We start from the raw sequence: 22,698 nt of genomic DNA, 5'->3' as shown, positions 1-22,698 counted from the left end.
AAAGGTTAATAGCTAAGCTATGGATAGATACCGAATAATACACATCTGTCATCTGCAACAGGTTCTTGGTGCTTCCGTTCTCTTGCATCTCGATGGTCTCTCTGCCCCACTCCTGTGCCCGGGGGTTCTTTGGGTATTCAGCATATGGTGACATCTGGAAATCTCCACTCTTGAAAATGAGTTTACTTATGTCATTTTTATTCTTCCTGTTTATAAAAGAATGAAGAAAGTGAAAACATACAACTTAGCCTGCTATCTTGTATGCATTTCTGATGCGATCTCAGGAGCTTTACTTCATGTTATGAACCTTGACTAGGAACAAAGATCACCTCAGAAGACCTATAGTCCAATCTTCTGCTCCGAGGCAAAATCAGATATGAGGTCAGATCATGCTACTCAGGGCATTATCTAGTGGGATTTGAAATCTCCAAGGATGGAGATGGCATAACCTTTCTGAGCAACCTGTTCCACTGCCTTACTGTCCTCTTGGTGAAAGAGTTCTTCCCTACATTCAGTTTGAACCTCTCCTGTTCCAACTTATGCCCGTTGTCTCTTAAAAATGGGTGTGTTCACCTGAGTCAATGAAAAAGTCACGGAAATCCAGGAAGAAAGAAAAACGTATGGGAGCCCCCATGCTATTCAAGTCTCCAAGTGCTTAACTATAGCACTTCTAGGCACTATGTTAATTCCTAAGAACGAAGGCCTGCAAGCTGCCAGTCTGAACAACACCATATGCCCCTACGTGAGTACCATGTCGTTTGAGTGGACTTTGGCGACACTTCCAGTTCAAAGCAGAGTACCCTCCAGGAAGTCACATAACCTACCAAAGGCCAGGACTCATGAGAAGATCAGTGTCCATCCCTGTAGAGATCTGCACTCCGGGGCCTGGAGGTGTAACTGGCCATCACACCTCCTGGCTGGGGCTTGCTGGCGTCCCCCTGGCTCAAAATACATGGGAACAAGTGCACACCACTTGTGCCAACCAAACCACTGCCATGTCTATGTTACTGATAAATCCAGCTGCCGACTTTAATCAGAGAGCTTTGAAATCCTAGATTTGGGGTCTGGAATGGCGGGGAGGTGGTGTCACTGCAAGGCAGCCCTTTTCATGATGTATAAATCACAAAGCAGAGCTTCCTTGGCAAGCACATCTTGCCTCTAGTCAGAAGCTACCTGCTGGTACGGGAACTACATGTATGCATGCGTGTGTGCGTCTGAGAGGGAGAGACACACAGGGTGAGAGCACATGCAGGACTTGTCCATAAAGGAAAATTAAAATAGCCTTAATTACACTCAAACACCACTTGAGCAATGACCAGTAATCCCTCCTGTTGCCTAAACTTCTCCTTTCTACTTAGCTTGCATTTTTGGAGACTGTTCCTTGGCTGCTTTACAGCTCTGAGTGGGAAGGACTCCTTTGCCTCTCCATCCTTAGAGGACATGATTGCCAGGTGCATCCTTAAGAGACACTGAGTCAAATTTTTTAGCCTCGTTGCTGGAAAAAAGAAAAAGATATGCCCCAAAAGAAAGTACAATGTAATACTTCAGTATCTCTGATTACCCCACTTGCTTAGCTATACTATGTGTTCACCTATGTTTTGGTCCTTCAGGGTTCACATGTGGAGCACTAAGTGTGGTGTAACCCATTGAGAGGATGCCACGTGAGCCAGGGCCAGCGGTGGTACCTACCGGCAGCAGGTGACAATCAGTGCTATGCCCATGATAAGCAGAAGTCCCCCTCCTGCAGCTGCGATCACCACAGTGATGAGCTGATATGCTACAGACAGGAAAAACAGAGACTCACTTAGAAACAGTGATGTGGTTGCAAATACTAATGTAAACATATCCGCAGCCCTCATGCAAAGGGATTAACTGTTTATTTCCCATTTTCCCTCCCTCTGTAAGCAATATTGCCTTAAATTTTCAAGTGAAATGGATGGAGTTGGGGATCTCCTGCTGAAGGAAGAACAAGCTCTTGTTTCCCTAGGGGACAGATTCCCTTCACTGATAGATCAGAATAATTCAAATGATATTTCATGGATTCACCTCCAAATATCTTGCTTCAAGAGTGCCCACTATATGTGCTATCATGACAGAGTATCCAGAGAAAGGAGATCTCCTTTCCTTAGGAGATAACATTAAGTCAACTTTGTCAAAGAAGGCCAACAGAATAGTTTTCAACAGAAAATGAAGAAACAAAAAACACTGACAAGAGTAGCGTGTACCTACTGCATTTTAGACATAGTCATTTGCAATTACTTGTTTCAAATTTCCCATTTCTGATGCTGTGGAACTTAAAAGAAACAAAACTCAGTACTTACGGTTTCCACAGTTGAATCCACCTAAGCCGAACGGGCAGCTGGTAACAGAAAACAACAGGGAGTTTCAGCGGCATAGTTGTGCCGACAGGTCACCAAAGGAATATTAAGAAGGATGGTGGGGTAGGGGGAGGGCAGAACAGTCACCATACCTCACACAGGTCTCATTTTCCAGCTTATATCCATCTTCACAGGCTAAAAACACAGAAGAGAGAAGGGCCATGAGCACCGCGTAGTGGTGCAGGGGAGGTATTTCCCATTGCTGCTTCCCACGGCAGTCTCACCCCAAACAACCTTGGGGACCGAGAAGCCGGTCTGCGCTGCTGGCACAGCAGGAGTGCGATGCACTCTGATGTGATGCAATATCTCCTCTGGTTTAGGCAAAACATTGTGCACTTAAATTCACCTCCCGCTGGCTTTGATGGGACCATTTCAGGGCCTTCTGAGCTAGCTCGGAACCTGGCACAGGGTGGGCAGCTGGTAACGTAATTCCCAGCAGAACCTCTTCTTGCCCAAATGGAAACTCACTGCATACTTGTATTGCTTCCCACAAAATAGCAGTGTAAAAAATCTGCAAGAGTCTCCAGTTTTTGTTTTGAAACCTCATTTGAACAGTGCTACTTTAGCATTGATGCACATTATTAATTACTTTAAAATGTTAGTATTGCAACAAAATGTTATGCAAACACAGTCGGGGTAGCCCAAAGTGCTATGTAATGTTTTGCCTCATGTCACCTTCTTTTCTTGTCTTTCAAATTCGGAGCTAAATCAAATTTTGAAATATCATATTTTATTATAGACTAGAAATTAAATTTACTAGGTCTAAATAACCCAGAAAACTGCTGTGTACAAAATGTTGGTGAAAAACTGAAACTGTTGCTTCAAAATAAAATAATTTCTGTGCTTATGGACAGCTATCTCATCACCTGAATTATCTGAGAATATGATACTACCCTTCAGATGAACAGCAAAGGTGATGATACATTGGACACACAATTATAAGCTTCAAATTACTGATAAGATCACCGCTTTTCTCAGCAATGGTCCCACCAGAGCTCCTGCAGATCTGCTGCCTTTCGCAGAGGCAGCGAAGGTGGTCGCTCAAAGACTTGAGTAGGAGTGACACAGATGGAGTCGTTTCGGGCAGAGGGATAAGCCAGGGCCAGCACATGCAGCAGCCCTTGGGGTCTGCAAGACATTACCCAGGGGTCTGGGAAACCCCTGCAGCACAGTCCACTGGGAATAAAACTAGATTGTTATGTGAAAGCAAAAATGCTCATGGATTTTTTTTTTCCCTCAAACACCATATGCTTAAAAATGGTGAAGCAGCAGCGCTCAAGCCCTCTTCCCTCTGCCTTGCTCTCTAACCTAGGGAAAGCTCAGGTGCTCTCTAACCCCAGCAAGCACAAGGAAATCTGCAGGGAGAGAAGGGGGCTGCCCAGCAGAGGTCCCAGCTAAGCCGCAGCAAAGCCCTCGCCTCCTCTCCTCCTCCTCTGCTGCTCCCAGCACACCAGATGACTTTTCCCCTCCGGCACAGCCAGCGACTGTATTTTCAGAAACACTTAGCACAGGAGGGGAGGAAGGAAGAAAAGAAGGACAAACATACAACATTGTCCATTAGGATGAGCTGGCAATATTATAGTAAACCAAGAGAGAGCACTAGTTTTCTGGCTGGATTCAGAAGTTTATGGCTCTTCCAGCACCAATAACAAGCGATATTGATGCCAGCAGGGAGCAATGTGACTGTGACCTCCCCCTCATAATACAGGTCACAGAATTTCCCTAAATTTAATTCCAGTTTCAAATCAAATAGTAGAACTGGAGCTACATTTTAGAGAACCATCCAAGATTGATTTTAACATTTTCAGTGACGGACAATCAACCACAACCCTGGGTCAGATGCTCATAAAGTTAATTTCCCCAGCCATTAAAAACATTCACCTTCTTTCTGGTCTGAATTATCCCAGTGTCAAATTCCAGCCTTTGGATGTTTACTTGCTAGATTGGAAAAGGTTATATGATCACATTTCTCCTCCTCACCATCAAATCATTCTTTTGCCTTTAATAAAGCCAAATGCACAGAGATCTTTGAGTCTCCCTGGTTATTGCAGCTTTTCTCTGAACGCTCACAGGTTCTCTTTGACTCTTTTGATTTCTGGTTCCCAGAAATAGATGTTGGAAGCCCAGGGATAACAAAACTTCCCCTCTTCTGCCTGCCTGTGCCTCCTAAATGCACCCAGGGACCATGTTAGCCTTACAAGGCAGAGCTGGGGACCTCTTCTTTACCCACCAGGCTTCTTTCTCAGCTCTGCCCAAGCCTCTGCTTTCCAGGAGACGCAACCCACAGTGTGCCTGGCACTCCGCTCTTGGATGCCTGGTCTTGCTTGTGGTCATATTGAAATACTGTTTGCCTATATACCATTTATTAAGCGTCTCATGTCACTCAGTGTGCCATTTTCCCTGTGGGGTGTGTGGACACAGATGAGTGATGCACTCACAGCATGAATATTGCAGCTCTAGGCACAGACTTGCCGTAGCAACTGGCACCAGCGATAACGGAGGGGGCTGATGTCCACGATAGCTGGTCTTGCACCCCTTTCTCTGCCCTATATAGCCCCACTACTCTTCCACTACCTCTTTCACTCCATTTATTCCCCCAGAGCTGGGGATGGGGAGGGTGAGGCTCTTCACGTAGCCCCACTGCTGCATCTCATCATGATGCTTTTTGCACTGGATTTATTTTTCTCTCTCTAAGATGGCTTCTTTGAAGTCAAGGAAGAGACAAGAGGTAACTGGACAAGAATTAAGAGCCTCAGTCAACAAACAGCCAGGGCAAGGGTAGTAAATCCCAAAGGATCCTCGCCTGGCTCATTTGTAACACCGAGGCATTAGCAAAATGAGACTGGATGGGTTGCTCTTTTCACTCGCTAACAAAAGCAGACCAAAAACTTTATGGAGCAAATGTTCTACCAAAGTGAGCCACAAGATCAGGCACTAATGAAATCTGCAGTGAAGGGGAGGGAGGCATCACCATGACAGCTTGCTGGAGTTGCCTTCTCTAAAGAGCGCAGCAGCCCTGTGTACCCCAGCCCCAGCCTGCAGCTTGTGTGTTGGGAAGGCCTGGAGGAGCCTGCAGGCAGATGCTGGAGCCCAGCCTAATCTCACCTCCTCAGCCCTAGCCCAATAATATGTGTAGGGCACATACAGCTTGAGTGGTCTCAAAGCTGGAGCCGTGCCTTGGGCAGGAGCAGCCCTGGGACCCCACTGGCACACAGCTCTCAGGCCAGGAGACTTACAGGGGCAGTAAAGAGGAAAAGCAAGATCCTGAACATGCATCTCTCTGTCTTACTTAAACACTCGGTGCTTATGTCTTTTCCTCTCCTCACCCTGTCTTTTCTTGCCATTTTGCTTTCTCCTCTGACATCTTTCCTGCTCCTTTGAACATGCTCCCAGGAGAGCTCGCACTGTCACACTCACTCGGCAAGCTTTCAAACATGAGCAGGGAACAGAGGAAAGGCTTAAGTGTCAGGGGCCAAGCAAAGCTATCAAGTTGTGCTTTTCTACTTGGAATTCCTTTCGCTTTGCCTTCCCGAAAGAGACTCAGGGATCTCTTTGGAAACCTGCTTTGCTGTTCCTTGCTTTGCTCCAGAAACGCTCTGTACTATTAAAAATAGCATGCCCTTGAAAAGCTGGCACATTGGGTTTGTCGCCCTGTTTCTAAAACAGCTCTGAAGATACCAGGAAGGTTGAAAACCAGAAATGACCCAGAGACGACCGAACTGCACACCGAGAGGTACCACGGCCAACATGTTGAAACTCCTGTGGCTCAGAGACCCAGCCCCTCCTTGGTGCAGGGGATGCTTTTTCGAGCATGCCCCAGGAGACAGACACCGCAAGGCAGGACAGAACAATCCCTGGGGGTCGGGGCAGCCGATCCCCCGTGCCTCAGCAGCTCTCCCAGCCGCACCCGCCTTCCCACGGGGGAGACCGGACAGGGCAGCACAATAGCTGTTTCCCTCTTTGCAAATATTATAATTTGAGTTACTGCGCCACATTTTCACGACCCACAATGAGGGTCAGATGCTCAGGAGACCTCGGTTCCTGTTTAGTCACTAAAAGGGCAGAGATTTTTAAAGAGGCTGGCATATTGTATGCTATATTTATCAGAAAATAGCCCTAAATATCAAATGAGGGTCATAGCTTGGCTTTTGAAAAAGCCTTTAAAAATCCCAACCACCTGGCTTACCCAGATGGGAACAAAGTGATGCTGAAAATCTGGTATCTTGCCGGAGCGTGGCACCCTGCAGTCGGTGCTACCCTCACGCCACTGCACTGCAGCCTAAATCCTGAATCAACCCTGTCCCTCAGACACTCTCAAGCTGGTCAATAAGGTGTTTCCTACTGACAGCAGCGAGCTGAAGGTGGAATTGAGGCCTCACTGTGTGCAGGTAGGGTTTTTTATATTTTGCACAACAAACAAGACCCGTAAGTAGGGAGTAGCCACATGTAGAAGATGTTAGATCTCTTAGCCCTCTGCAACCATCGCATCCGAGTGCCTCACAGCCTTTCAGGTATTTACCTTCACAACACTGCTTGGCAAGAAAAATGGAGTAACTCGCCCTGGGTCCCCACCATCGACGATGGAGCAAGAATTGGGCAAAAGCATCCCAGGTTTCAGCTCAGCTCCCCACTTACTATGTAAGCCCTTCTCTGCCTCTCAAGGGTCGGTGGAGACGGTCAGTATTCCCCAATAGAAATCCTTCCCCCAACATACAAGATGAAGAGAGGGAAGGAAAACACAAAGGAGAAAGGTTTTGCCTGGAGCCGCAGAGCAGAGGAGAGGCAGGACCATGACCTGGGACCCAGAGATGCCTATCTCCAAGATGTCCATCCCGGAGCCTGCAGCACAGGAGTTATTTCCAGCCACATTTTTCTCACTCTCTGATCAGATTTGAAATCGACAAAGTATCTCCTCCTATTTCAACAGCAACCCAGCAGACACTGCCAGAAGCAATATATAACCACTACTACAATTCTTACTGATACGTCGTCAGAAAACTGCATTTCTTAAGAAGCTCTACAACAACCACTGGAACTAGGCAATGGACCTACAGAAGTCATTTTGACCACTGGCATGCAGACAAAGACCTTGTTTAAAATGTAGCAAAAACAGATTTCATGATCTGAGGAGTAGCTAAAAAATAATATAACCCTTAAGCTTAAAATTTCTATTAGGAACCCAGCTGAAAAATAAATTCATAATCATTTTCAGATATTTATTTTAAGAATATTGATTATGTATTAATATAAGCTTGTGAGTTTAAAGCACTTCTAAGTTCGCTGAGAGTTCAGACAAAATCAAAACAGGCAGAGACACACGTCATCTCTGCTCTGTGCCACTGAACTGGAGCCCAAAGCGGTCAGGCCCCTTTCTCCCTCTTCTCAATCACTGTGACTCACAGCATGCTCCAGAAAGAGATAATATTATTCCTAGAGAGAGACTGTATCTTCAGTGTCTGCTGAAAAGTCCCCTAACTAAATAAAAGAAACTTGAGCTGCTAATATTTATTCATAATATTGAGCTTCTTGCATGCACAGCGATACACACACACTCGTTTCCACTGGAACAAAAAGTTTAAGCAAAATTCAGGCAAAATACGCCACATAAAGAGCAATACCTCTGCAGGAGTGGTCCATCTTGTTGTATTTGAAGTACCCACTTTTGCACTGGCAGAGCGCGACTCCATCAAAGTCGGTGCATTCAGAAGTTTCCTTGTCGCATTCGGGGTCTTTCTGCTTGCACAAGCTGCCAACTGTTGGGAAGAGGCGGCCAACATCAGCACGGTTCTCTCTGAAACCACCATCATGCACATTTGCCTTCCCCAGGCATCACATTCAGCTCGCGTGCTGCTTTAATCTCTTTTCTTTTTTTTTTTTAAATAATATTTGTTTCATTAGGAGACAGTCAACATTACACTATGTCACCATTTCTTGCATATCTACCGTCATTTGTACAGGCAAATAGAGGGAGCGAATAATAAATGTTTCAGCTCGGAGGCAGAAGGGGAAATGAAAAAGAAAAATTTGGTTTGGCTCAAGCTGAAACACATTCACCCCCTGAGACAGTTCAACAAATCAATTTTTAAGTTTATATCAAGCAAAACATTTTGCTCAGCCCAAAACAATTTTTTTCCATTTCAATATTAAGCGCTGAATTTTTTCATTTTTCAAACAAAGAATTTGTCCTTTCATTTACATTACTTTGAAGCAGTGTTTTACTTTAGAAAGTCAGATTTGTCACAATGAGCATTCAGCAAAACTGTGGGCAAATGATGGAAATTGTGTCACCGAATTTACATTTTTTACTGGGAGGTCGGACTAAATAGAATGAACAAATGAAAAAATATTCACGAGAAACAGGATTTTATGGAAAACGTGTCACTCATTTGGCACTCACCTTTTATAAACCTCTCCCTGCTAGATCCATCATCTCTTTTTTTTTTTGATCTGACATCTTTTAAGTACATACACAAGAACATAATTTTTTTCTTATTCTGCTTATTTCAAGTTAGAAGTAGACTTTACCAGAAGCATTGTATCAGAGGTAACTGCTAGATATAATCTGAGCGGGTCTACCGAAATAATTTAATTCCATCCATAGTGGAGTGTGGCTTTAAAATACGGCATGTTAAAGTAAAAGCACACGCTAAATTTCTCATCTTCGTGTTTACTTTGCCAGAATGATCTGAGGGGTTTCCCACTACACCCAGGCTAAGCGCTGCTGCCCTTCATCCCCAAAGCCAAACCTTGAAGCCTCGAACCCTGAAGTCACAGAGCTCCACGTGCAGAAGTTTCCTTGCAGGAGCCTGTCTTTCAAGGGTGCTCACTCCCTGCATCCTGCCGGTACCTCTCACGGCTAAATCCCCTCTACCGCTCCCTCGAAAAGTGAGGACCGGGAGGTGCAAGGCACAAGGCCACCACCACCTTGGGTCCACCCAGAGAAGGTCCTGCACAACACTGATGTGCTTCTCCAGGGCTCTTTGTGCCACACCCATGTTCCCGTTTGGCAGGTAGAGGATTTGGTACAGAAATCGAAAGCTCTTAATTGTCAACCATTTTTACACCCTGCAACACTGAAACTGGGCAGGCAGGAGAGCACAGCTCCCCACGTAGCCTCCAGCAGCTCTAATCCACTTCACTGGGGGGTTTTGTCTCTTGGCTTTCACGCCGTTTCCCCGGCTCCTGGCCGCGCGGGTGGAATTAAGACTTATGTTTTTTTGATCTGGCCGGGGCCCGGTGTCACATCCCGGAGATGAAAGGCTGCCCCACAATGCCTCTAATCCTGTGCTGCACGATGTTTTCACAGAGAGGCAGATTTCTCACACATGTGGTGAAGATAAGGCGGGATATCTCCATCCCTTTTATACTGCGAGGCTCTTAAGATGACTCCCATTTAAATAAGATAAAAAAGATTCAGAGGAGTTTTTCCAAACGTCAAAATCTTTCTCTCCCTGTTAAAAAGAAGCCAAATAAAACATCCCTTTGCCCTCCGGGCACAGTGCCTCCAGATGCTATTTACCTCTGTGGAGCGGTTTCAGGCTGGAGATGAACTGGCAGGCTTCGGTAGGGTATTTGCAAGCTCGAATGTAGCTTTTCACGCTGCTGACAACGTCGTAGAAAGTCACGTTGGATGCTAAAGAGAACGTGGATTGCACTGAAACATGCACAAAATTTGCCTCCCTAACAGAAAACAAAACAAAACAGCCCTGAGTACCACGGGTCAGTCTGATGTCATCATTAGCACCTTATACATAGGACTCTTATTAACGCAAGCGATGCTTATCACAGACACAATATCGCATACATACTGAAACAGCCGTGCATTGTAACAGACCTTAAAAACAGGACAAACTTACACACAGAGAGGTAAATTTGTGGCTGGAAGGGGCGCTGGTAGCTCACTTCGAAACCAGCCATAAATCCCTCCTGGGCAGCTCACAAGCCCACCCCCAAGCCGCTCAGGCCAGGAGGAGGGTACCGGGAGAGCCGGGCAAGGTGGTCAGGCATTCCCCATGCCCTGTGCTACCGCCGGGCCGTATTGCATCAAGCCCAGCACTGACTCAAAATGGATAATGTGGATCTCAAGTTGAACATCCCGAATGCTCGAGTTTCTCATTCTTCCCCTGGTAGCCTTAGCCTTACCTGGTCACCTTAACTGTGGAGTGGTGGTACCCCGGCAAGCCCGACAACGATGCATTGAGCTGCAAGGAAGGAGAGAGCAGCTGTTAGTGCCCCAGGGGATGATGGAGGGAGGCAGCCCGGCAGGACGCAGCACAGGACAGCCCTCCCAGGTCACCAACACCAACCCCTGTGTTCGCCAGAGCTGCCTGCTGAGGCCGAGGGGGGCTCTGAGCATCCCAGCAGTTCATCTGCTCAGTAAGAAATATGCACCGTCCTGTTGCCAGAAAGGGATGGCCGAAGTCACCATCGCGCAGCCTTGGACAGGAACGAAGACCTGAGGATTTTGACATGAGCATCTACCTGGGGCCCCACTATGCAATGACCGCAAAGGCCGAGGATGAGCCAGAAGCCAGCGGGGAGAGAGCCCCACGCAAGGCCGAGCTCAAAGCAGTGCCCTCAGAGATTGCACATCTTCCAAGGAGCCTCCCTCCCCCTGGATCCGCATGGCTGTTTGTGTTCACTCCCCAGCACAAGCCATGCAGACAGCATCAAGGCAACTCACCCTGGCTCCCCCCTCCTTTGGCGGCATCTCCAAATCACCTACTCCAAAAAGAGTTGGGATGAACTGCAGCCAGCCCAGGAACTGCTAACAGGATGAACTCATGCATGCAATGATCTGGCTAAAAAATGCACAGAGATGGACCTATCCCTAACCCAGGGGTCTTTTTGAAGCAATTGATGGCACAGCGTATGGGGAAGCCACCAGCTCATCCAGTGCTTGCTCTCAACTGACCGAGGGCCACATGGTTGCGATAGCATGGCTGGGAAACTCCACCAAGAAGAAGGTATGTTTGGGTGGGTGCTGCTGCTGCGCTTCATCCCATGGGGTTTGGCTAAGAGCAAGGTGGCACCAGCTGCAGTCCAACCCGTCCCAGCACCTGTGAGCTTTACTGACAAACGACGAAGCCCAGAGTTACTATTTTAATGTTTGACCTTGGAGGAGCACTAATGCCCTTTCGAGGTCTGGAAAAGGCAATGTAGCCAAAAGACACTAGGAAAGGATGGAGGCCACAGAAGCGTGACCCCAGCCACGCCACTTCACAAAAAGGGCTTCAGGATTTTCTGGGCAGCTATACTGTCTTAAGCTCCATAGGAGCCGAATCTCTCCGCTGCTGTCTTGACAGCCTGGGCAGGGCAGGGAAGAGGAGCGTGCTGGGATTTAAAAGCATACATCTCACCAGTCCTACTTACACCAGACCAGGATGGTTCAACGATTAAAAAGGCTAAATCCACTCTACAGAGTCTCATGGCTTCCCATGACAACCGTAAGAGGAGCGAAGGGGATCAGCATTGACAAAGTCCTGGCAATGACACTCACCATCGCCAGGATTTCACCCTCAACGTGGAGGAGCTCTGCGTACTTCCCATGGGTAATGTTAAGTTTCAGGGGGACCTGGCCAATAAATATTCTTACTAAAAAGGAGAATAAGACAAGTTAGTCGGAACACATGTCTCTGTGCCATGTGGAGCTGCGGTTTCATTCACCTTACATGACTGTCTGCATGGAAAACCCCTTCACGCAGCGGACAGAAAACTCATGTCTGAGAGTCACTGCCCCAGTAAAGCAAAGTCCCAGCCTTGGGATTTTTCCCAAGGGTTGCTGCGATGTTCCCACAGCCCCAGTCAAATTCCAGAGCTCAATGCTGCTGAACAGCCAGCATTTCACCGTAGCGTTCATACATTTCATATAGAAACATAGACTAATTTAAAAGGACCCCTGAACAGAGAGGGAGCTGGGTAAATTTAGTAACAAGACAGTTTCAGGTACCAAAGCTATTTATAATAATTTGGGGTAAACGTATTGAATCTCTTCCCCCTCTCTGCAATGGAAGGAAAGCAAATCAACAAGTCAAAATAAAGCACTGTAGAAAGGACATTTTCATTTTTCAAATTGTTGGACAGAATGAGCAATAACATTTGAAAAGAGGTCCAAAAGATGCATTTTTCCATGCTTAGATTCATATTTGATTCATGGCAGCAGAATGCAATAATCTGAGTTGTCCAGACTCGAAGAGATAATATCCCTAAATCTTGTATTAAGTGTCATGAGATACTCGGTGGAAATGAGAACTCAGAGCTCCAGTTTTACGTTCCACCAGAAAAACAAATACGGTTGCAGATAATATTATGAAGCCTCCAATTCTTTCCCATTTTTTCCCATCCACAGAGCCTATTTTCACCACAAATTTTATATCAGACAGCTCTAATGTAACAACTCCGGGTAAAAATAAGATGAGAATCACCTTCACAGTATTTATATAATCTGCCTGTATCCCAGTTCAAGGCATAATCAAAACAACTCTCTAAATTAGAAGCTGCCACATTCCAACTCGAAGAAATGTTTCAAAACACCCTTCAGGGACACCTCACCCATGTTTCCTCAGCAAAATTTCCATGCCTCTAATCCTCGCTGATTAAGGGTCAGAAGAAACTCCAGCAAAACAAATTCCCCTTTACAATGGGACATTGTAAGTCCTTGAGATTGAGAGCCCTCTAATAGAAAGGAGGGGGTCAGAACCTGAGTTCCAACTAATAACTGTGCTGCATGAAAAATGCTAAAGGTACGAAACAAGACCTTGATCTTACAAAGACTTTCACGGCTGCTTAATTTTCCGCACATGGCTGATCCCACTGAAGCCAGGTTACACAATAGCCCCACTCCCTTCTCCCAGGCCAAGCACCATCGCCCGGGTTTGCAGGTCTGGGAGCTACGGTAAGCTGCTGAATGTTTTTTGGGGGTTGTAAAACACATTAGGATCAGAAGGGGCACATCTGTCCTTACTAACAAGCCTGAACCCACCGCTCTGTTGCTGTGTTTTTAAGAAACGCTCAGCTATCACTGCGCCTGCTCCCCAGGGCACCCCAACACGACAGGCATTAGACACTGCACTTGTATAAACAGTAAAAGGCTCTTGTTAAAAGTGGTGGTTGGGAGGAACGTTAAGCTCCTGAACTAGTCTGAGCCTAGGTTAATTTATTTTAGAAGATTGCAGATAATTATTTCCATCTTTTTCTCCCCTGGTTTTTCACTTTTGTTTTCTTACCTAAATTGCACTTTCCTTTTTCCAGCTCATATCCAAGAGGACACTGACAGATATAGGAGCCATGGGTGTTGTTGCAGGTGGCCAGCGCAGGACAAGGGTTGGAAAGACATTTATCCACATCTACAAAAGCAGAAAAAACCCAGGCTATAGTTACAGAATCACAAAAGTCATCAACTGTTGGGCTAAAAAAGATCAGCTTGGCTCCTCTTCTGTGACCCCCTGAGCACTATCAGATGCCTCATTGCATCATTTGCACTTACTATTTATCCAGTTCTTAATTTTTCTGTTGGAGCTGAAAGAATAAATACAAACCACTTTCTCCTGAATATTCCTTCAAAAGCCTTTGGGATCCAGTGTTGATCCATGTTAATATGAACACCCAGGCTGTCTACAGCACTGCTCATCTGCAGATCTCAGGGTGCTTTTCAAAGACAAACAACCCTACAGTTATGAATGGAGAGACCGAAGAAGGGGCCTCGATGGCCAGAGCTAGACATGGGAGCATGGGCCCCTTCACCAAAGTCCTGCCCTTTTCATCCAAGCCCTTTCTATGACCCAAAGCTAGTGCTTGAACACTGACGCAGCCTGTAGATAACCCAGTAATGGTGGAGGCAGTCCTGGCTGCTGTCACCTCCTTTACCAGGGCTGCAGTCTCCTCCGTGCCAGGCTGGGGATGGTCACAGCAGCGATACCTGCCTGTGCCACCACTCATAATGCACTTCCCGCTGGGTGAGCAAGGGCTTGGGGAGCAGACACCAACTGTGAAATACGGAGTATCAGGGGATTAATGACTGTCATCTCAGTTGCTTTATAGATTAGCCAACCCAAACTGCAAATTCTGGAGAAGATATCAAATACTTCCCTTTGAAAAGAACCGTGTCCTGGTCAAAAATGCTCCTCTTGCTGTGCGTATGACTCACATGAGCACAAACGCACATCACACACGCGTGCAAGGGCAGACCGTAGGCAGGACTGTGGACTTGCTGGTGACAAGGCGCTACAAGACGAGCAAGACAGCTTACCCACCACTCCTACCTATTTTGCAGCTGCTGCAGAGCATTGCAGCAGAGGCAGGAAGGATGGGCTTTGCAGTTAAAGCACAAAGCGCGAGAGCCAAACCCATATGTGTATTTCTGACAGCGCCACGATACCCTGTGGCATCACGCAGGCCCTGCAGACCAGTCAGTCCCGAGCCGACCTCCGTGTTGGGACACACCATTTGACGCAATCTCCGTGTCTCAACTACCCTGGCATGGCTACCTCAGCATCAGCGAGAAGGAGATTTGGTGTCTCTGATCTAAGCAGCCAGAAATGAGTGGGTGTATTTTAAAATGTTGGCTTTCACTTTGCTGTCCTTCAGTTTGCGCTTTGTACAGTGGGGACCAGGGCAGCTTCTTCGCTCGCGGCAGTGAGCGCCCACATACAAAGCTCCACGTCCAAGGCAGCAGAAGGATCTTTTGCATTCTGGTAAATGGCAAAACTCATTATTTAAGTGAAAGAGTAACTTGGCAAAAGTGTGAATCAGTTGGTAAAAAGGATATGTTACTTTAATTTTTCGATTAAAAAAATCCATTCCCCTACAGTGAATTTTTTTGCATGAAGCCATAGCTATAATTAAAACCAATCAGCCTGAGAAATAACCTTTAAAAACTTAACTATTGGATGGAATATATGCTATTGCCAGTATTTCACTGAGATTAGTGCAATTAGCACACACAATATCCTACAGCGGCATGAGGGCCAGGCTCCTGAACTTTAAACACACAATTGATTTCCATTCATACAAAACTTCGGTCACTACTTGAGAAGATAAGGAGCCTGGCAGCGGTAATAAATGATTGTAACAACACACTCAGAAAGACTACGGTACGTAGCCTACCAGGAGAAGCAACAGGCCTTTGAGTAGGAGATTATTTAGTGACATGGGGAGAAAATGACCATAGGTCATAATAACAGAAGAAGTTCCAACACAAATACCATGTGCTGGCTAACCGCCTTTTCTCATGAATAAGATAGATATTGATTGATATAGATCGATATTGTCGACCGATCAACAAATATAAAATGCATCCTACGCTTACCTGGAAGGCCAGACAGCTTTATTTTCTTAAAATTCTCAAATTTCAGCTTAATGTTTCTATCAGAATTGTTCACCGAAATGCTCACCTTTTTCCAGCAGTTTACCTTGATTACTAAACCCTTAGCTTAAAAATACCAGCATGGAGACCGAGTTCTTATCCTCAAACCCTGCTGACAACAGACTTGTCACACATACATACATAACCCTCTGAAGACCCTTAAAGTGGGACCCAGGTGTTCCTGGCCCCACCACTGATGAGCGCCATTAGACACATTACCTGTTGCTGGAGATGACATCCTCAGCCCGGCTGTGCTACTTGATGGAGGAACGGTGGTTGGTTTGGCAGCAGCCAAAGTAGTTGCAATGCTCACAGTGGTCTTGCTGGTTGGAGGGGCTTCAGAAGGACTCGTAACAGGGACATTTTCCTCAGTGACTTTACCAGGCCTTGCAGTGGTGGGATCCACAGCTTCTGTGCTTTCACCAGTGGTATACACGTGCTTAGTGGCAGTGGGCGTCTGAGCTCTGTGGGCTTTCATGGTGCTAGCATCACCTGGGGTTGGCCAGCGACTGGCCAGTGTTGTCAGCACAGAAGGTTTCACCGTGGTCAGTGCCACCGCAGGGACAATGACGCTGTGGTTTGTTGCACTTGGTGAGGGACTAAGGGGTGCATCCGTCAGCCCAGCCCGTGGGGCATCGCTGGCTGTGGTGAGCAGTGGCGTTGCCTTCCCGAAGCTGCCTTCCTGGCTGGTGGCAGCTCTTGGTGAGGCAGTCCCCATTACCATCGCAGGAGCAGACACGGACATGATGTGTCCACCAAGCTGCTCCATGGGTGCCGTAGGGAGAGGAGACCCGGTGGAGGTGAAGGTGGTGCTGTTTTGGGGCTGGTGCGTGACATTGTGCTTGTTGGTCCCTCTGGGCGAGCTCCCAGCCACAGCGGCTGTGGAGGGCACCTGCCTGACCACAGTTGTAGCTACAGAGGTGCTTGCTTGATCACTATCATTGGACTGTGAGACGGATGATGGTGACGAAAACAGAGGCAATAAAGATGCTAATGAGTAAGATGGGGAAAGCAACGAGGAAGTGGGCAAGGAGGATGACAAAGCCTGCAGAGGGGGTGAAGATGCCATCACAGAGGACGAGAATGGCTCAGATGATTCTGATGATGTAAACAGATAAGTTGGTGGTGGTGTTGATGACAGTGAGTGATGCAGCGATGACAGTGAGGAAGAGGCTGGAAATGCTGATGAAGATAGAGATGATCTGCCAGTGGTCAACAGCTCAGAGTCAGTGTTGAAGACAGTTGTATTTTGTACGCTGCCTGCAGAAGCAGAAGTCAACAATTTGGAAGAGTGTACCAGCAGTGGCTCTGTAGATGGTTCAACAAAATCGCCATCGCTGGATACGTTGCTCCTCCTGTCCTGTGCCACAGAAGATTTTGATGAATCAGAAGGGTTGGTAATTTCAGAAAAAAAGGTGGAACTTTCTGAGGAGTCAGCAGAGGTGCTGCTATTCGAGATAGACAGGAGGGTCCTTTCTCCTCCTCTGGTATATGTAGTTGAAATGTAAGTGCCATCCGTATGAGAAACCGAGGTCCTTTTCTCAGCGTCGATGCTACTGATTGGCTGATGGCTACTTGAAAAGCCTGGAGTAAAAGGACAAAATATATTAGAAAGACAGACTAATATGAATGTATTTTGATGTCATATTAAAATCACTTGCTAAATACATAAAATGTTCTTGTCTGTGAACTGGTCCGTGCTCTTCTAAAAATTCAGAGCACCATCCAAGCATGGGTATCGAATTAGGAGTCTTCTGCACTCCTTAATTGATTCTAAAATAGTGAACTTGGACAGACACAAGTCTCCGTGAAACATGTAGGTTTCTAAAACACTGTTCTTCCAGTATTGCTTTTCTAATGTGATTGAGTACTTATCGTTCCGTGATATTTTGTGGCAAGCTAAGCAGGAAAACCCATCTGTTCTCTTTATCGCTCATAATTTATAAAACTCATATCCTTTCCCTCTTAGCCTCCATTCCCAACTAAAGAATATCCATCTTATTCAGACGATTTCTTTTTAGACACAGTGAATTTCATGCCTCTGCAGGGTGAAATTATTACATTATGTTAATTTGCAGCTTATCATGAACTCATTGATTGAAAACTTCGCAGTCAGAAAATCCTAAATGAGTAGCACATCAGTCTGCAAAAAATTCAGATTTAGCATAAAAGGTGCAGTCAATCTTATAATATGAATTTCAGGATGTACAGCTAAGTTCAGCAATCTCTAAAAATAAAAAATAGGGTATTGAAAATTTGGTTTAATTCTACAATTGACTTAGGTCATCATGAAACACTTCTGAAAGCATCACCCAAAAGAAACCACAGTTAGGATGCAAAAAAATAATGCGGCCATCAAAACAGGAGAGTTTCCCTGCTCAGGTTCATGGCTTCACTTCTGGAACAATTCTGGGTCTGGCTTTGAGTCCTTTGATGAAAACATCCCCGTGAGTGAACCCGCAGCTGGCATTGCGCATACTAATGAAAGAGAACTTTGTATACAACATAGATAAATGCAGGACAATGTGAACTTCCCCGCCCCCCCCAAATGTACACCGGGAGACACTAACTTACTTGTGAGATCGTTTTGGAAAGAAGAGTAAGTGGGTATCTTGGAAGAATGTGTGAAGAGTGTCTCTGTCGCAAATCCTGCAAAGCCCCCGCTGCTGGTGGAGGCATTGGCCGTCCCACTCTGCTCCACCGACACCGGCTGAGCCGGCCCTGGAGAGCTGGTGGTTTCGGTGTAGGAAGCGGAGCTCTCCGTGCCACCAGCCAGCGCGCCGTCTGTCACCGAGTGCAGCGTCCTCTCTCCACCACCAGCAGACATCCATGAACTGTACGCAGGATCACTGATGGGGCTGGACATCCTTTCCTCGGCACTCAAGCTGCTTAGGGAGTGATGACTGCTGCTCACGGCTGGAATAGGATCGAAAAGCAGGCATCTGATTTTATCATCTCAGAGTAGAGAGCACTTTTGAGTTCTACAATAATTCTGTTTGGAAATGCAGATTAATAAAATTGCACAGATAAACACAGATTAAAAACAGATTAAGTAGATCTCACATATCTATCACCTTAAAGGTGGATTTAACACACAAAGCCTACTCCAAAGAAACAGGACTGTCCAAATACAGATGAACAATTGGTACCATTAGAGTCATAATGGCATATTTATGTTATTTATAATTATCACCCCAACCCAGGCAGGTAGTAGATGCGTCCTACAGCAAGAAGCTACACGTCTCATTCCTGAGACTTTTTTGTTAAGCATCAACAGCTGCAGATATACACCAAGGAGCAGAATCCCCACCGCTTATAAATCCTGCCCACGACACCTGCAACAGCTCTGACACGTGTTGGTGTTAATATCAACCCCATGGAAGAGGGGAAGGGAGAGGCAGTGGTTTTTTTCCTAATTCAAATGCCATCCTGGAGTTCAGAAAAACTCACTGGAAGGTTCACCAGCAGCTGAGAAGTAGGTGGAGACCCTGGATGAAAGGGTGACCTTGGGCTCTGGGTACCCTGCTTGGCTGGACGAGATGTGTCCCGCTCCAGGCCATGCCGTGGAAGACAAGAAGAGGCCAGTGCGGAGCTCCCCGGCCGTGTCTGGGTGAGACGTGGGGCTTTCCACTGCTGTGCTCCACATGCCGTGGTTAGCTGCAGCCTGAGATGTTCCCTCCTTGTGGCTGGAGAGTGTGGTCGAGACATACATGGTCTCAGTAGGAGCACCAGAAACTCTTCTTCCTCTCTCTGGAATTGCAAAGCAGAGATATACATAGATATATATATAAAATATATATTTTGTATGTTAATAAAACCTTTGAGGCCTCTACAGGGACTAAAATCTGAATATTTCAATCCCCACAGTGGGGGTGGTGCTTGGTGACCAACATCACTTATTTGCTAAGTGGAGTTCCCAGGTGATCTGTACTTTTCCCCTTTACACCAGAAAAATAAAACAGATTAGGGTGCATGGCGTTTCTGAAGGAGAATGGTGGCAGGGTGGTAGGACCTGGTCTTGAATGTCCTGCAGAAAATTCCCTTGGGTGGACCAGTGGCTTTCAAACCAGCTCTGGTGGGACCCTGGCAGCAGAGCTGAGGCTGAAAAACACGATAACTGGGATATAAGGAATGGTGAAAGGTCTACCTTTCCAAAGGTCTATGCCTTGCCAAATCTCGTGCCAGGCTTCCCCGGTTTGAGGTCTGAGGTCAAGGCTCCATGGCAGCCTTCACATGTGGCCCAGAAGAGCTGCCTGGCCGTCTAGTTCCCAACACGAAAAGTGCTGCCCCAAGTGCTGTGAGGCAAATAACTCACCAACCGTGCAGTGCCCTTCACTATAAACCAGGCTTACTAAAAAGGCAAATCTAGTTTAAAGCTAGAAAAGGGAGGGTGGGAGCTCAGGACCGGGGTGAGGAGGAGGGACGTCCTCCACAGCAAACCGGGAAACCACAAGACCCACCTGAAGCACTTGGTGAAGGCAAAGGCACTGAAATGCTGGGAGAAAATGCAGGCAGCGGCTTCGTTGGAAGCTCACTGAGTCTGGCACCGCTCTGCGAAACATCGCTCTGCCTCCCAGGCTCTGTTGCTGATGAGGATGGCAGAAGGACCACGTCCAAGGAGCTGGTGCAGGGCAGAGCAGGAGCAGAGTTCCCTGCCGCGCTGGATGCTGCGTGGGTGTCTGACACGGGCACTGGGCTCCTCTCCCCACCGCTGGTGGCTATCATTGAGCTGGGCGTACCGGTGAGAGGAGCATCGCGCAGGCGTCCTCCCACAGCTGAGGTCCCTTCCACTGAGAAAGGGCAAAACAAAATGGATTTATACACCTTAAGCTATAAACAGATGGGCATGCTCTTTTCCATCACCACCCTTAGGCTGATGGCACAGATGTAACGTGGCAGAAGATCCAGACCTGGAGAAAACACTAACTGTGAAGACACAACCCTTTCCTGTGCAAGGAGGTGCTGCTCACAGGAGGACACCCTGAAGAGGGAACTAGGAACAAGTCGTGGGAGCGCTGTTGGGTTTGCTTCCCTTCGGCACTGCTCCTGGCGCTGCCCTTCAGCCGTGGGCACCGTGCACCCGCACCGCCACCGCAGTGCCTGCGGTGAGCGAGGTAGGGTTACGGCAGCACCTAACTCCCTGATACTCGAAACAGAGCTCGGCAGGGCTGTACGGGGTCAGCAAATGCTGCATGCATCCCAGGGAGGGAGTCAGGAGTGACTGGTGTTGCCTCCTGCTTGTATAAACACAGCCAACGGGGCAGTCTTGAAATTGTGCTGTCTAAGAAAACATGCCAAATCTCAGGGCCAGACTGCTCTTGCAGTAAGGCTGGGTTTCTCTGGTGACTAAATGCAAAAAACATGCATTTTTCTCTGGAAGTTGAAATTTTCCTCCATAATGCCCAATACCATTGTCTAGCACCTTCTAGCACGCCCTCACTCCCCCACACAGAGCAGATGTTTGAGGTCTACAAGAAGAAGCCCCACGGGGACAGTCAGGGCTCACCTGGAGAAGCACTTTCCGAAGCAGACGGCGAGCCTGTGAGCAACGGGTCCATGGACGACATGGTGGCACCTCTGCCACCACCCTGGGCTCCCAAAGAGGACTGGGTATGGTCTGGAGAGCTGATGGTTTCGGTACCAGTAAAGAGGACTGGGTATGGTCTGGAGGGCTGATGACCTTAACGTCCTCCCTCCGCCCTTGGTGGCTGTTGTGGAAACAGAGGTACTGGTGGTGGGGAAATCGGTTCTTCTCTCTGTTGACAGGATACTGAATGACACATGGCTGCTTCCAGTAGCTAAGACGCAATAAAGAAACAATTTACATTTTCACACAAGTGAAACTATAAATAAACAGACGAGCTTTCTTCCAGTAACACCCAGCAGCAGCAAGTACATGCACAAGTAGAGAATACGAGAAGATGTCAATCCAGAGAAAATAGGAAATTTCCAAAGACATGAATCCTTCCTACAGAAATCTGTCTTCTAAAAAACATGGTTTGATGCCGAGAAAAGTGCTATTGTATAAAAACTCCTGAACTACTAACGCTGTACATTTGATTTCACCATTATGTGCCTGAGTGCACTCCATGCTGCTAGAACAAACAAATACCGTAACAACACAGAAAAGCCTGGAAATCAGTTCAGACAAGGCACAACGCTGAGCAGTGTGAAGGTCTTAGAGAAGAAGTCTGAAGAAATGGGGTCAGGGGGATCAGACCCCTTCAGCACCGCAGCGGGGCCTAGAACCAAACAGCGGCATGAAGGACCTCAGAGATCACATTCAAAGTTGCCTTAAATTTGTTGAATTGGTTCAATTTCTGAGAAGCAGCGTGGTCCAAGGGGTAGGACAGAGGGCAGGAACTGAAGTCCGGTCCCTGGGACTGCAGGGACATGATCTAATCCTCCCTTGCTTAGTTCTCTTGCCTATAAAATGGAGATAGCAACTGGAGATAGTAAAAAAAGAATTGTGAAAGTTAATTATTTTTCTTGGCGTAACAAAACTTTCCACACATGTGCCCTTGCTGTAATAAAACCAAACCACATTTTTTGGTCAAGCAAGAGTTGAAACATTTCAGACACAAAAATCACACTGCATCCTTCCAAACAATATATTCTGCATAGCTGTCACGTCTTTTGACAGCAGAAAAGAGTCACGCAAGTGTAAGATACAGTAACAGTCCTCCTTTTACTTACAAGAAAAATGGTATTTCACTTCTAACTTGAGCTCACCTGGGGAAGGATCTTCCGAAGGAGAGTGAGAGCGTGTTAACGAAGGGTCTGCCACCTGCTCCGTGAAATCCGTGGTTTCTCTGGACCCACGAACTCCGTAGATCTCTCTCACAGAAGACGCAGACGAGGATCGGATCGTGCCCAAGGTCCTGTACATGCCACTGCTGGACGTGGAGACTTCTGCTGCCCATCGGCTGCTGCCTGTGGCAGACCTCGGGGGCCTCC

General features: G+C 47.0%; 1 protein-coding gene across 1 annotated transcript in view; it reads right to left on the bottom strand.

Annotated features, from left to right (window-relative positions):
- Positions 1–22,698, bottom strand: part of HEG1 (heart development protein with EGF like domains 1) — a 38,011-nt gene that overhangs the window by 8,248 nt on the left and 7,065 nt on the right. The window contains 16 exon segments of the mRNA XM_009290998.2: positions 32–206; positions 1,690–1,777; positions 2,322–2,359; positions 2,471–2,513; positions 7,997–8,131; positions 9,898–10,058; positions 10,521–10,579; positions 11,878–11,972; positions 13,604–13,723; positions 15,961–17,325; positions 18,316–18,657; positions 19,192–19,491; positions 20,202–20,531; positions 21,248–21,402; positions 21,404–21,539; positions 22,474–22,694. Of these exon segments, the coding sequence (XP_009289273.2) occupies positions 32–206; positions 1,690–1,777; positions 2,322–2,359; positions 2,471–2,513; positions 7,997–8,131; positions 9,898–10,058; positions 10,521–10,579; positions 11,878–11,972; positions 13,604–13,723; positions 15,961–17,325; positions 18,316–18,657; positions 19,192–19,491; positions 20,202–20,531; positions 21,248–21,402; positions 21,404–21,539; positions 22,474–22,694 (3,763 nt within the window).

This window comes from Aptenodytes forsteri, unplaced genomic scaffold (genome assembly GCF_000699145.1).
Source record: "Aptenodytes forsteri isolate BGI_AS27 unplaced genomic scaffold, ASM69914v1 Scaffold29, whole genome shotgun sequence".
NCBI classification, from domain to species: Eukaryota; Metazoa; Chordata; class Aves; order Sphenisciformes; family Spheniscidae; genus Aptenodytes; species Aptenodytes forsteri.
The sequence above is the reverse complement of the archived record's forward strand: the minus strand, read 5'-3'. Positions and strand labels throughout refer to the sequence as shown.